The sequence below is a fragment of the Nannospalax galili genome, unplaced genomic scaffold (assembly GCF_000622305.1).
Source record: "Nannospalax galili isolate Female #2095 unplaced genomic scaffold, S.galili_v1.0 scaffold626, whole genome shotgun sequence".
NCBI classification, from domain to species: domain Eukaryota; kingdom Metazoa; phylum Chordata; class Mammalia; order Rodentia; family Spalacidae; genus Nannospalax; species Nannospalax galili.
In genome coordinates this window covers 691,073-705,515 of record NW_008354396.1, presented here as the reverse complement: position 1 = coordinate 705,515, position 14,443 = coordinate 691,073, and the positions used below count along the sequence as shown (strand labels likewise).

Here is a 14,443-nt window from a genome sequence, read left to right as displayed (position 1 = left end):
ATAGTGCACTTTTTAGAAAACTTAAGTGAATTTATTTTGAAAGGGAAATTTATATCCCTATTGAAAATCCACTTGCTATAAAAACAGGGTAACCACAAAATAATTACAATACAAACAAAATGATTAAACATGGGCTAGATACTATTGCCTCTTTTGGATGACAACCAAGTGGTAGATAAGTGTCAGTCTCAGTCTCAACTGAGATGCCTGTCTTGATTGAGCAGAACTGACTAAGTGATCAATGACATTAATTTTATGTAAGGACATGGCCATCTTTTGCTCACATTCCTATGTATGTCATCAGTGGTATGAATCCCACCATTTGAACAACATATACGTGGGGCAGGAATTTCACAAGTTGCTACACACCAGAATACATATTTTCATTGCCTACTACCATGCCTTTAATTCCAGCACTCAGGAGGCAGAGGCAGGCAGATCTCTGTGAGTTCAAGGCCAGCCTGGTCTACATAGTGAGTTCCAGGCCAGCTGGGGCTACAGGGAGACCCTGTCTCAAAAAGACCGAAAAAAAAAAAAAAAAAAAAACCCGAAACATGTCCTAAGAAATAAAGACTCACAATTTCCAATGATTGGGTCTAGAAAAATATATTATGATTACTTCTAGGTAATCATAATTCAAAGTGTTCATTTCTCCTCTACAGACATCCTCCCCTATAACTGAGAGAAAGAGAGAGAGAGAGAGAGAGAGAGGGAGAGAGAGAGAGAACCAAGAGAGCGTAAAAGAGTATACATACATAAGTGGAACTCAGTCCAAGTACTCAGCATGATCTGTCTGCCTTGATCTTCTACTGAAAAGCCTCTGTGAGTGGACTACACTGACTGAATTTACCTCCCTTAAGTCTCATTAATTAGTCCCTGACAAATTGTTCAGTTAACATAAATGCTGTCCAGCAACCATGTTAAAGTTATTATCCTTCATGCTATTTAGAGAAGGCAGTTACAAAGTCACAGCCTCTAGTAGTAATAGCTCCTATTAAGTGTCTACTAAGTGCTACAGTCTACATTAAAATACATTCTATCAATTTTTCTTATTTCTATACAGATAATACATACTTTAATTATTATTTTCTTATTTCTATATGGATAATACTTTCTTTACAGTAAGTATTATTAGACATATACGTAGAGCTATAGATACAAAATTTACCTAAGATCACACAGCCAGGATGCAATGGAGTTCAAATAGAAGCTCAGGCCTGTGTGTATGCTATGCTTACAGTCTGGTAGTGACGTGATAAATCTGTGGTTAGGTATTGTAGAGTCCATATACAATGCAAGATCTCCCTTGTCACAGAAGCAATGTCTCCATCAAAGTATCTGCTCAGAAGTTGAAGCAAGACAGTAATATCTCTGAAGTTATGCCACACAGATCATACCTATTTTGCTTGTGTTTGGGCCTGATAAAAGGACAATATACATGCATGAAGTACCATAAAGAAACCTGATATTTTATACAATCAATATACATGATTTAAAACCAAATGGGTATCACAGGACATGGTTTCCCGTGAAAGTCAGCTAGAGGACAGTGTAGTTACTAAGCAGTAACTAAATGTAGGCAAAAAAATCCAACTATGACTGTGTTCTTAAATTGCAATATAACTTTTTAAAAAATAATATTTGTGTTATTTTAAATTGTGTGTGTGTGTGTGTGTGTGTGTGTCTACAATGTGAATCCAGGTGTCCACAGAGGCCAGAGGTGTCAGATACCCTGGGCTGGAGTTATAGGTGGTTGTGAGCCACAGGACATGTGTGCTGGTAATCAAGCTAAAGTCTTCTGCAAGAGCAGGTTGACCACTGAGCAATCACCTCCAGTCCCTGCAGGGGTAACTTGAATAGACATATCAACATTCCTAATTACTTATTCTTTTAAAAATATTTTATCACTTTTATTTTATGTGTATGAGTGTATTGCCTACATATATGTAGTAAGTGCACCCATGTCGTGCAGTGCCCATGGAGATCAGAAAAGGTTGCTGGATCCTGTGGAACTGGAGTTACAGACAGTTGTTAGCCACCATGTGAGTGCTGGGAATCAAACCCAAGTCCTCTATAAGAGCAGCCCGTACTCTTAACTGCTGAGCCATCTCTCCAGCCCCTTTAATTACTTGTTCTAACACTTGACTATGTGAAATGAATTATTACTTAAAATTAATTTTCTTTCTACTAAATCCCTATGAAGAAATTTTATAGCAACTCATTTTTTAAAAGGATAAGGCAAAGAAGTGGAGGGGAAGTTTGTTGGAATACAGCAGACCTAGATATGCTATTAAAAAGAATTACAAATAAGGCAGACCTTGGGATCTATGTTGCAACAGAAACTTCAGGTCCACTCTTATTTACCCATGGTATGTATGACTAGGTCATCTGTGCATTCCTGCATTTTTTTTTTACCTAGCAGTTGTTCAAATTAGTGTAAACTAGAGATGGTGATCTGTGGAAATGACTTTTTAAAAAATATTTTATTATTTTTGAGTATGAGTGTATTGCCTGCATGGAGTAGGTGCACCGGTGTTGTGCAATGCCTGCAGAGGTCAGAAGAGAGTGTCAGATTCCTCTGAAACTGGAGTTACAGACAGTTGTCAGCTACAATCTGGGTGCTGGGAATAGAACCTGGGTCCTCTGCAAGAGCAGTCAGTGCTTTTAACTGCTGAGCCATCTCTCCAGCCCCAGGAATGAGTTTTCTTATCTTAAACTAGTTTATAATGTAAATAAGCTTACTAAACCTTGTGCTCCTCTTGTGACCTGGGCATATGACCTTAATCCCTCATGAGCCTTAGTTGTCCACCACCCAAGGTAGCGTATGAATGTGTATATGCATGTTTATACATATGAAAGATCTGCAAACAGAGACACTTATTGAAAGCAACTAGAGAAATTAATCACACCTGTTTATGATGATATATATTGGTCTAGGTCTAGGAATCAGAAAAGGCGAGGGTGGGTCTGAGTTTTACTTTCTCATTTCACACTGGAGATACTGTTTCAATAAAAGAATGTCGGAAGCCCATGCTGGGGAGCACAGTTCAAGAGAAATCTGAACGAACAGGTTCTCTGCAGTTCTGGCTGGCTCTTAACCTTAAAATGCATGTTAAGAGTCAGGCTGTCTTTTTTTTTTTTTTTTAATTGCATGTGGCTTATTGATGCTGCAGTTATCAAGTAGGATATGGTTATTAAAAGGTTTGAGCTAACATTAATAACTGAAGTGCTAAGGATGGATCTTGGAGAAGCATGGTAGACAGGGCTGAGTGCACATTCTCCACACTATCCACCTTAAGGACTGCTGGTGTGTTTAGCTGGATTTTACTGACACTGAATATATAGCTCTTTAAAACAGAATTAAAAGTAGGTCAATAACAAAAATGTCCATTCAAACAAAGGAAATATGCCTATTAATGATTCACATTTATTATTAGGCTTAAGGTTCTTCAAGTAGCACAAATCAAATACAAGGAAACACATCATGTGATCATAACTATGAATATATTTTTCACAGTTAAGATGAGGTATTGTGGCTTCACAATGTTTCAGGTTGAAAGAAGCAATTTAATCTAGGTTACAAGAAAGAAGGTAAGAAATACATTTGAACAACTATTTCCTAGAGGGAAAGAAGCTAAGTGAAAATGTACGTAAATACAATTATCAAGCCATAAAATACATTTCAGAGTCTCAAGTAGTATATATGCACAATTTCAACCCTAATTTCAAAATTGGCAAATTTTATTATTACTTCTTAGGTTTTGCAAACTCCATGCACTGTAGTGTAAACAAGTAATGGAAGACAAATATAATATCTACCAGAGCATATATCAGATACATGAATTATTTAACCTGATCGTGACTTATTTTCGCTATGACAATGTCTGTATTTTTAAAAGTACTGATCAGGGAGGCTAAATATTATTACAGTTGATATATACACAATACAAATAATGCATACACAATTTGTATTTAATACTTATTCATATTAGGGTATTAATTAGTAAGTATAGTAGCAGCAAGGCAATGTTCTAAGATTTATTATATTGATGCTGTAGATCCATAACTGAAGCGTTATTAGTGCTATAAACTAATAACAGGTGTGAAATTGCAAATGTACAAGAGCTACCAAAGGCCTATTTGACTTTTCAAAGTGCTGTGCTTCTTAGAGGGGTTAATGCTGTGAGCAAGCCTGTGCTGTTTGAATTAGGTATTGGTCCCAACTTCAGGACTCCAATTAAGTACAGTTCTAATGATTGGGTGGGGGCAGAATGATGTATTTGAGAAGGATAAGGAACAATGATCCTATGGTAAAACTGTGTTGGAGATCATCAAATGCATGTGCTTTTTGCCAGCACCTCCTGATAAGGAATCATTGGAAGATGATGGAGGATGCCAGGATATAAAAGGAGGAAGTAGCCATCTATGAAGGGAATGAAAGAAAATGCCTCTAGACTGGTGATGCAGTTGCCTCCACAGAGGGTCTTACTTCCCATGAGAGAAGAGGGAAATGGTGTAGTCCAAGCATTTTGCTTAAAAATGAGTTTAAAAGTCCTAAGAACAAGTTGGCTGAAACAGGTGCTAAAATACCACATATGGAGCAGGATAGCATTATCTTAGAATATTATTACAGTGTCTAAGACTTTGCAGTTTAAAGAAAATCTGTAGCATTCTGTGGAGTATGGTGCTGAGTTCGGGCTAGTTCAGAAATATAGTGCCATTAGTGTCACTGCTTCGAGCAGGAAGCTGGGGTACCCAAAGCTGAGGAAACAGTAGGTTTCTTGGGGCAGTAAGAGCTGATCAGAACCATCTGGAACTAAGGGGAAGCCTTCCATCTGCACTACTTGTTACTTAATCAGTTTACTCTCGTGTGTTCCAAGGTGACAATTTTGAATGATAAAATTATGGTAGCAACCACAAGGAACCAGCTGAGGAAGAGGGTCAAGAGGCACTAGACAGTCAATAGAATCTAGAGGGACATCCATACCACAACAAACAAACTTCCTGTCGGCTTGGATATTTGATGTCCTCAATGTCTACAGCTTCCTCTTGATATAACAAGGTTACTTAGCATGTATTGAGAAAGCCCACCTCTCAGGGGCCCACATACATTCTGGCAGATTTCTTTGAGTCCCTCATACTACTTGGACCACAGAAGGTATAATGCTTGGTCCAGTTCTATCAGCCTATGCCACACTTTGTGACAATGAACTCAACTAGTATTCTCTGCACACAGGCGCAGAAAGAACAGTCACCAAGACTGTGCATCCTCTGAGTGTAAGGCATTTAAGCTAAGCAATAGAGACCTTCTATTTTGTAAGCTAGTCAGTTGAGGTTTGCAAATATGCTCAACTGAAGTAGCAGACAGCATCATTATCACAGATGAAAGAGTCAGGGACAATTTAGCCCAGGATCACTTGCTCAGCTAAGGAAAGGGAATGTCATGATAATCAAGAACTTTATACAATTTCAACTGAAGCAGGAACTCAATCTGCAATGATTTCCCTGTTAGCCCTTCTGCTTCTGAGGAAAGAAGCAGCCTCATTTCAGTCAAGTTTCTTCTGGGTCTCCAATTCGGCTTTGTGCTAAGCCGCTACCTGGGTGGTATCATGTCTCTTTGGAAACACTTTCTACTGCTAAGAGCAAAAAATCCACACAGAAATCCCAGCACACCAGAAAGCTGCACTTAAGTTCAGAATACTTCACCACACTGACCTCTTGGATAAAAGCATAAAGTTTTCTTATGTGAATATGAGGTTATGAAAGATCTGCGATTCTGCTCAGATCTTGTACTTTTCCTTGCATTTACATAAAATCCTGTATTTTATATGTAGATTAACAGGTCTAAAAACTTCAGTGGTCCAGACTCAGCACAAAAGAAAATATCTAAGCAATGACTATCAAATTTCATGCAGCAAATGTGAAAAACAAAAACAAAAACTTTGCATGACCCTCTTAGGTCTGTCATGATAGAAATCTGAATTCTCAAACACTCACATTGCCCTTCCCTCAGGCTCATCCTGACCTCTCTCTTCAGCCCCCAAAATGTTGCCTCTATCTATACTACGCAAGGAATTTCTGGGAAGTTCAAAGTTTAAGCCTTTAGATAGATACTGCTTTAACCTACTGAAACCTGGGAGGCCCTTAGCCATCAACTCATGGAAACACGGCTGTGTTGGAATGATGTAGAGAGCTCATACAGACCTCAGTTAAACTTCCAAATAAAACTGTCCCCAACTTCTGTGAAACAAAGTCAAGTAACTTTTTAGCTGCGCCTGAAGTTAATTCTGAGCAATTATGATTTTATTTTGATCTGGAAGACTCTTAGGACTTATGGTTGGGTCAGTGTTTTTACTGGTGGCCATTGCAGAGTGAGAAAACTGTTTTCTCTCTGTTCTACCTGAGTTCCTGCCCCACCTCACAGTCAAGGAGCAGAATGCACACAGCTTTCGCAGCATAGAAAGCCTTTGTCTGGGGCAGAGAGCTGAGTACTAACTGGGTAAAACTGAACAATCCTTCCCCTACCTCCAAGGCTTTCAACATATAAGCAAGGCTGCTAATTTAAAGCCGCAGGAAGGAGTGAGCTCCTGTACCCATGGTGCAGAGTGGGCTCCAGGCATGCATCCAACACTGGAGTATCCTGTTCTTCTGTGTCACACTTAATGACTTTTCACGTACAAACATCGAGGCACACTTGATGTCATAATATGAGTGATGTACAACTACATATTTAAAAACAAGGGGAGAAAATCAAGTAAACAGTTCACTGAACAGTCAGCAGCCTGAAGGTGTTGCTGGCATCTGGTACAGATACTGGCGAACATACCTGGTCTCATAGCACCGAGCACCTAGACAAAGCTGAGGCTCAAATCAAACAGAGCAGAACTATTCTCTTGCCTCCTTATCTCTTTGCCAAGTAACAAAGGGTTAACAGAGGGGGAATGATCTAGACCCTGGTAACTGACCCAAAATGGAACAATAAGAATGAAAATTAAAACCTGCGGGTTCAATAGCAGAACTGAAGGGAAATTAAGATGGTGAGGGAACTCATGCCTAGCTGATGAGAAACCCCCAGTCAGAGAAGGCTCTGCTGAACCTGACAAGATCATTCCAGAAGCCTCTTTCGGGAGGAGTTCAAATGCAAGAACAGGAAAAGTTAACCCACGTTTTCCTAGAGGAGTTTATGCTATGCCCTCCTTGAGCTGTGGAAGTGAAAAGCCAAGGCCTAAATTACTTTACTAAAAGAAAAGACTAGAAGACAAAGAATTGGGGGCATGTGTGTGCTTCCAGCAGCTTACCCAGCATAATCCCCCATCCCACTGCAGGCAGCATGCAAAATCTGGCTATGAAATCAAGGAATAAATGCAGAAACTACTAGGTGAAGAGTCCAGCAATCTTTAAAAATGCTCACCTTTACCTAGGATTGCTTGCTTTAAGAACTCAGAAGCTGATACCTCCTTTAGGGAGTCTCAGATAGGACTGAGGGGCATCAAAGCAGGACGTTTTTATGTCTAACTCCTTTCTTTCCAACACTGTATAGGAGTGCCTATGTAGAGAACTGAGCATCTTCATGACCCATTTCGACATCTGTCCCAGGGCATGGCATGATAGTGGCTTTCTGTATCTGAGCCACATCCACACAGGTGGACTGTCCTCAGCAGGACTGGGTGGGGCAGAGCAGCTACAGCAGAGTACAAGGTCATGCACAGTCCTGAGATGCACCATCTTGTGCAAAGAAGGAAGACCGCAGTAGCATCCATCCTTGGTAGAGTAAGCCCGGTAAATGTCTATGTGAGTGCTCTTGAGGTAAGAAGCACTGCAAATGCCTATTCTATGAATAAATAAATGGATAAATACATAAATAAAGCAAATAAAACACAAGAGGGCTCTTACCAGTAAAAAGCACCTCTTATCAATTAAAAAAAAAAAAAAAAAAACCTTTTTAATTTTCAAATCCCCCTTATCACAGATTAGATCTGGATAAGTCCTGCCTCTGCTTTACTTCACTGCTTGGTAAGGACTTATGTGTAAATAAATAAAAAAAAAAAAAAAAAAACCTCTTGAGTTTCGAAGCCCTCATGTAGTGGTGCTTAGTAGGCAGAACAACCTACAGAAAGTAGAATGAATCAAGACAAGTGGATATGTTCCAGCATTGCTTATTTCTCCCTTGATGACACACAAGTCATCCTAAATGTCCCCGAGGTAGTCTTGTTTTCAAGGAGTTATGGACTGACTCCAAAGCCACTTGGAGCTTCCTCCTTTAACGCCATTGCACGTTCCCACACATCTTGTGTTAGCCTTCACGGTGTCATGGACAAGCAGCCTTCCACTTAGCACTGTGTCCCACAGCAGATCAGGTCCCAGGCAGACAACCATGAAATGTGATTCCAATACGTGACTTGAAGACCTCACTCCAAAGAGGACTTTGCCCAAATGATGCAGGTGCTTGCCTGATGGCTGTTTTGAGAGAAAGCTACATAATTAAATAATAGAATTCTGGCATGCAACAAACATGCACCTTTGGCTCTTTGTTGGGCCCTGCACAGAAAAGATTTCCTGGTACTGGTCCTTTCATTTTTAAGAGGTGGGGAAGGGGAGGACACAAAAGAAAGGGAAAGGAATCAATACTTTAAAATGGGGAAACCTGTTTCTGATGTCAAGGGCAGTATGCACTGTTTATCTGAAGAAATTAAGGAGACCAGTTACCAGCACAAGCAATGCAGAGCTGGCTTATGGCTAGACCACTGTGGTAATGAATGCATCTTGCTCTCTTAGGGAAGAAGTGATGCTGTTGGACAAAAGAGAACTGGTGCTTGGCTCTGGGAGCCCCTCAGAGCTGCAGGTTGATGTTAGATACCTCTCACTGGGTCATCTACACCCCCATGAGCCATTCTGGCCAGGAATGTCTTTCTGGTTTAGCCTTCTCACTGGCTCATACACAAAGCCCCAGAAGACAATAGGAAGCTGGGCCAGTTAGGATGATGCCTCTCCCGATGGAACCTGGAAACTGTACTCCATATTTCATTCACTGCCATAAGCCATTGGGGAAATCCTGACCTTGATCAAATAAATATTCTTGCTTCCCTTGGACTTGAGTTTTTAAAAGTCTCATTTGGGAAAAATGCATTGAAAAGCCCCAGATTTTTACCCAAATGGCTATGTGAGGAAGTGGGAAAAGGCCCTCTTCCTGTGCTCACTTCACCATGACTGCCCAGGAACCATCCTAATGGGAAACTCTCCAGAATGCTATCCTGGATCAACAACCTCAACATCAATTAAACAAGGCATTAATTCAACATTTAGTCAGAGCTCTGTCCTCCAGGAGTTCATTCAACTCAATCACAGTTGTGGCAAAGTCCACCAGATCTACAAAGTCAGATGTGATGATGTTGACACCCATGGCTCCAGGCTTCTGAGTCTTCACCCAGTCGAGGATGGCAGGAAGATTTCTGCATGGAGAAAATGTTGGGTGAAGAGAGAAAGACAGGCGGGGTTAGGAGACCTTCAGAAATGGAAACAAGACATATCTGTTAATACAAAAAATGTATGTCTATAACCCACAAGCCCCCAGGTTAGGTCCATTTAAGCTTTGTAACTCAGTTAAGGACTAGAGAGAGTCACCATTTCATGAGAAAACTAAGTGAGTTTCTTTGATGCAAGAGATTATTTGTGCCAAGCACCAAGCAGATAACCACGTCAAATAGCACCTTGAAACACTGAGCCCAAGAGTCTGATTATGGGGGCTGGAGAGTTGGCTCAGCAGTTAAGAGCACTGACAGCTCTTGCAGATGAGTCAAGTTTGATCCCAACACCTCCTTGGTGGCTCACAACCACCCAAAACTCCAGTTCCAGGGGATTTAACACCCTCTTCTGACCTCTGTGGGCTTTGCACAACACAGGTGTACTTACATACATGCAGGCAATATACTCATACACATAAAAATAAAAATAATAAATAGAAAAATAAAAGTGTTTGAGTAGGTTTCTTCATGAAAATTTTCAAATATATGTCAAAGCAGAAGTATTTTACAGTAGAAGTAGATACACTACTTAGCTTTCACCACTAATATTTTAGTTTTTGTGTGCCACATATCTACCAATCCAGTTATCTCTCTCAATCTATTTTTGATAAATTCCAACTAGAACAATATCTAAAATCCCTTACACACATCAGCATGCATATGATTGAATGTATTTTTTTTATCATTTTTCAGTGCATAACATCCTACTGCATGAATATACAAAGTTTATCTATTTTCCTATTGGTGGACAAAGTAGTTGCTTCAATTTGGGGTTTTTATGAATAAAACTATTATGGGCATTCTTCTATGAGTCATCTTATGGACATGTGTTTTTGTTTCTCTTGAATAAAAAACAAGGGATAATACTACTCTATGATAAGGCTGACTTATATTTAGTTTTATAAGAAGCCACCAGACCTTTTCCTGAGGGGTTCATTCTACTGTATGCCCCCAACCAAAAAACCCAGCAAAGTTATGCATGATTCACGTTCTCCCTAAAATTTGATTCTACCTGCATTTTTATGTCTAGTCATTCTAAGCCAAGTGCAGTGACTCATGCCAGCAATCCCAGCGCTTGGAAGGCTGAGGCAGGAGGATTGTTGGAAGTACTAACTGGTCATTTGCGCATTGTCCTGGAAGTGTCTGCTCAATACTTTGACATTTTTTCCCACTTTCTTTGTATTTTGATTTGTGTTGTTTGGATTTTGAGACAGGGTCTCACTGTTTAACCCTGGCTGGCCTGGAACTTGCTATGTAGACTAGACCGGCCTCTGAGACATACAAAGAACTGCTATCTCTGTCTCCCAACTGCTGGGATTAAAGGCATGTGCCACCATGCCCACCTCACTTTCTTTTCTTTCTTTCTTTTTTTAAATATTGAGTTGTAGAAATTATATTCACATCCTAGATACCAGCCTTTTGTCTGATGTATTTTGCAAACATTTTCTTCCATTCTGTAGATTTGCCATTAATTTTCCTAATGAAATATTTTTGGGAGCCTGAATTCCTTAATTTTGGTGGAGTTTAATTTGTCAATCATTCTTTTCTAAGGCTTGTGACATATTGCAGAAGCTGGCTTCTTCCCAATGACTACTACATGTTCTTACGAAGGCTTTGGGGCTTCACACTGCATTCATCTTGAAGTCTATCTGCAGTCAATTTTTTCAAATGATATAAAGTATGGACCGGGTCTGCTTTTTCCACACAGATAATTATCCTAGCACTATATGTGGTTTCCTAATAGGTTAATATTTAACCAGTTGTCTTTTGAATACAGTTGCCAGGGTCATTTTATAAATGGAAGGCTTCCTATGTGACAGATTCAGAGTTGATGACAGTTTCAGTCCCGTGTGAGATAAGGGTGAGGAAGCATGGGCAAAACAGAGGATGGCAACCAAGTCTTCTCACAGTCATGCACCATGGCAAACACGGCTCACTAAACGCAACATACTGAAGACTGTTTAAGATGGAGACTGGTGCTCACATGTGATGAAGGAACTGGAAATTCTTTAGGGAGGATTCGCTCTAGCCACGGTTGATCCCCTGTCTCTTCTGTTGGTTACACTGTCTTTGGTTGCCACTTTCCCCTTTTCTATTCTCCTTTGAAGATGTTTTCCCTTCTTGCAGAATAGATATTCACTTCCTGGTTCTACAAAGAGTGATATGAAGGCCTTGCCTGCATTTTTTTTTTGTCTCCTCTTTATTTTCCTATAAAATAGTCACATTTACATGTTGTAGATTGAGAAAAGGGGCTCCAAATAGAGAACTGTCTTAGAGACAGAGACTAAAACTTCACAACACCCCACACGAAGGACACAGTAGTAGCCAGCCTGTGGCATTCCAGATTTCGATCTGCCCTTTCAGGGTGGAACTCTTGCGCCACCTGCTGGCCAATAAGGAGAAAGGACACTTAATGGCCTGGAGGCCACCCCAGCTCTTTGCCTCCACAGCCAAGCCTTGAAGGATCCCAGCAATGTGGGAAAGGTAAGTGCCTATGGTCTCCAAGGACAAAGAACTCTGTGTCAGCTTCAAGTTGCATGAATCATGCTTCCCCAGGGCAAGGAGCAAATGAACAGGATGATGTAAGGCCAATGTGGACCCCAAAGAGGGGCCGCTTTATTGTCTTAACTCCTGGTATTTTCCAGGAAAAGAGATCTTCACAAAAGGCTGATCCACATATTACTGGCAAAAATCCTCACAAGCTGCAACAGCAGCCTCCAAAGTTTCTCTTGACCCTGAGGCCCTCCAAAGACCAACGCTAGCCACTGGGTTTCCTTACAAGCTGGGATGGCAGGCCTATCTTGGGCCAAGCACTCTGGTAGGGATTTTCAGCATAAAATTGCAGTTGCATGAGGTGTCCTTTCCCTGTTTCAATGGTGAAGAAAAGAAAAACTCAGAGACCTCAGGAATTTGCCCACGGCCACCCTGTTGGGACTGTGCTAGTTTGCTAGGCCTGCTACAACATTATCCTCGTTGGCTGTCTTAAAGAATTGACGTTATTTTCTCCCATTCCAAAGGCTACAATCTGAAGATCATGGTGCTGCCAGGCTGGGCTTTTCCTCGGGCCTTTTTCCTTGGCTTGCAGGTGATCACGTCCTTCCTATGCTTTCCTGTGGCATTTTCTCTCTGAGTGCACACACATCCTTGTCGTGTTTTTGTTTTCAGAGACAGAATCTCATGTCTCCTAAGTTGGTCTCAAACTCACTATGTAGCCCAGAAGGGAACCTTGAACTTCTGATCCTCTGCCTCAACCTCCTGAGTGCTAGGATTACAATGCTGTCCCACCAAGCTTGGCTCCTATTGTCTCTGGCATTAAATTACCTTTGGATATCTGGGTGAATGGATCAGGCCTTACCCTAATGGCCCTTTTCAACTTAATTATCTTGTGAAAATACATCCACATTCAAAGGTATTAGGATTAGGGTTTTAATCCATGGATTTTGGGAGAGGAGGCACAATTCAGTGACCTTAAGGGAGCCACACCAGGCTTTAGCCTCAGGCTAAAAGTCTCAGTCCTTGTCCCCTTTCTGAATTCCAGTGGTTGCTCTGTTCACAGTTTTAGGCACTGGTAGTGCTATGAATCTGGATTTCAGGTTTTTTACCACATAAATTCATTCAGAATGTGCTACGTTTTTTCATGGCTTCCTTCTAGGGTGAGGAGCCAAGGTCAATAGAATCTCAGGTCCAAAGTTTACCCAAGAGTTAGGGGTGAGCTTCCTGCTGTGAAAACCACCTCTTCAGTGGTAGACAGATACACTTGGTTTTCTCTGGGTGAGCTGTTGGTTGATCAGTGCTTGGGATCAGCTGGGCAGCACCCCTCTGTGGCTAAGCCACTTATGACAGCTCCTCAGGGTGCCTCTGCTCAGAGGAAGAACCTACTGCTTACTCAGCAGTGAAATGACAGCCATGTGTTGCACTGGCATTTGGGAACACATTTTTGACCAGAGTTGTATTTCTCCTTTCAGCTGATGTGTAGGCACAGGAATGTAGGACCTCACCCTTATCCCTGTGACCAGCAAGGGCTAAGATGACAAAGTATCTACTTACTTAAGGGACATCTCACTACTAATAGTGAGACCTTGCCTTTGGGCTCATACCATCTCTATTACCACTAAATAAAGAGCCTGTGATGATTCATCTGTAGCTAAAGAAGTAGGAATTGACGAGTATGATGATTTTGTGGGTTAACAGTTATCAGTGTGAGCTAACCCGATTACGGCACTAATAATTCAATCATGGGTCTGTAGAAAGGAACAGGGCACTAACATCCACTGTGCTCATATCAGTGCTGAACACTGCACAGGCAGGAGCCCAGCGTTCCATAGACTTCTGACTCTTGTTAGCTCTGTGGGGCTGAGTTACTTAGCTTCCCTGAATACTATCTTAAATGGGAACGAGAAAGTGCTTTAAATGGTGTCTCCTTCAAGAGGCTGGCTTGGATTTAAGAATCAAATAAAACCATTTGCAAAAGAGCAACTTTTATTCAGATTAAAGTACATAGATATAACTTTTCCTTAATCTGAAATGGTCTGACTCTTAGAACAGCTCTCCACATAGACCTACTGGTGCAATCTTCACACTGCTCTCTAGAAATGTTCATGTTAGTTTTCCTGAGAGAATAGGAGTTCCATGAGGCGAATATTACAGGATTTATCTTGAATCTTTGTACCTATCTCCTTCAGGATACTGAGCTTATTTTTCTTGAAATACAGAAAATTTCAGTTTATTGGATGATTAATAACTAATGTTAATCGTTTACCAAAAGCATGCCGAAAATGGTATGGATGTATGAATACATAAAAAAGAACATTTATAATTCTATATTCCTTAAAGAGATATCACAGTAGCTTAACTTTTTTTTTTTTTTTTCTAAACATGATAGCTCACATTTGTAATCTCAGTGCTCTAGAAGTTGAGACAGG

General features: G+C 40.7%; 1 protein-coding gene across 1 annotated transcript in view; it reads right to left on the bottom strand.

Annotated features, from left to right (window-relative positions):
• Window positions 1-8,045: 8,045 nt before the first annotated feature.
• Plcxd2 (phosphatidylinositol specific phospholipase C X domain containing 2) overlaps window positions 8,046-14,443 on the bottom strand; it is a 54,507-nt gene continuing 48,109 nt past the window's right edge. The window contains exon 4 of the mRNA XM_008851614.2: window positions 8,046-9,449. Coding sequence (XP_008849836.1) covers window positions 9,293-9,449 — 157 coding nt within the window. The 3' untranslated portion in view covers window positions 8,046-9,292. The remainder of the gene's footprint in view (window positions 9,450-14,443) is intronic.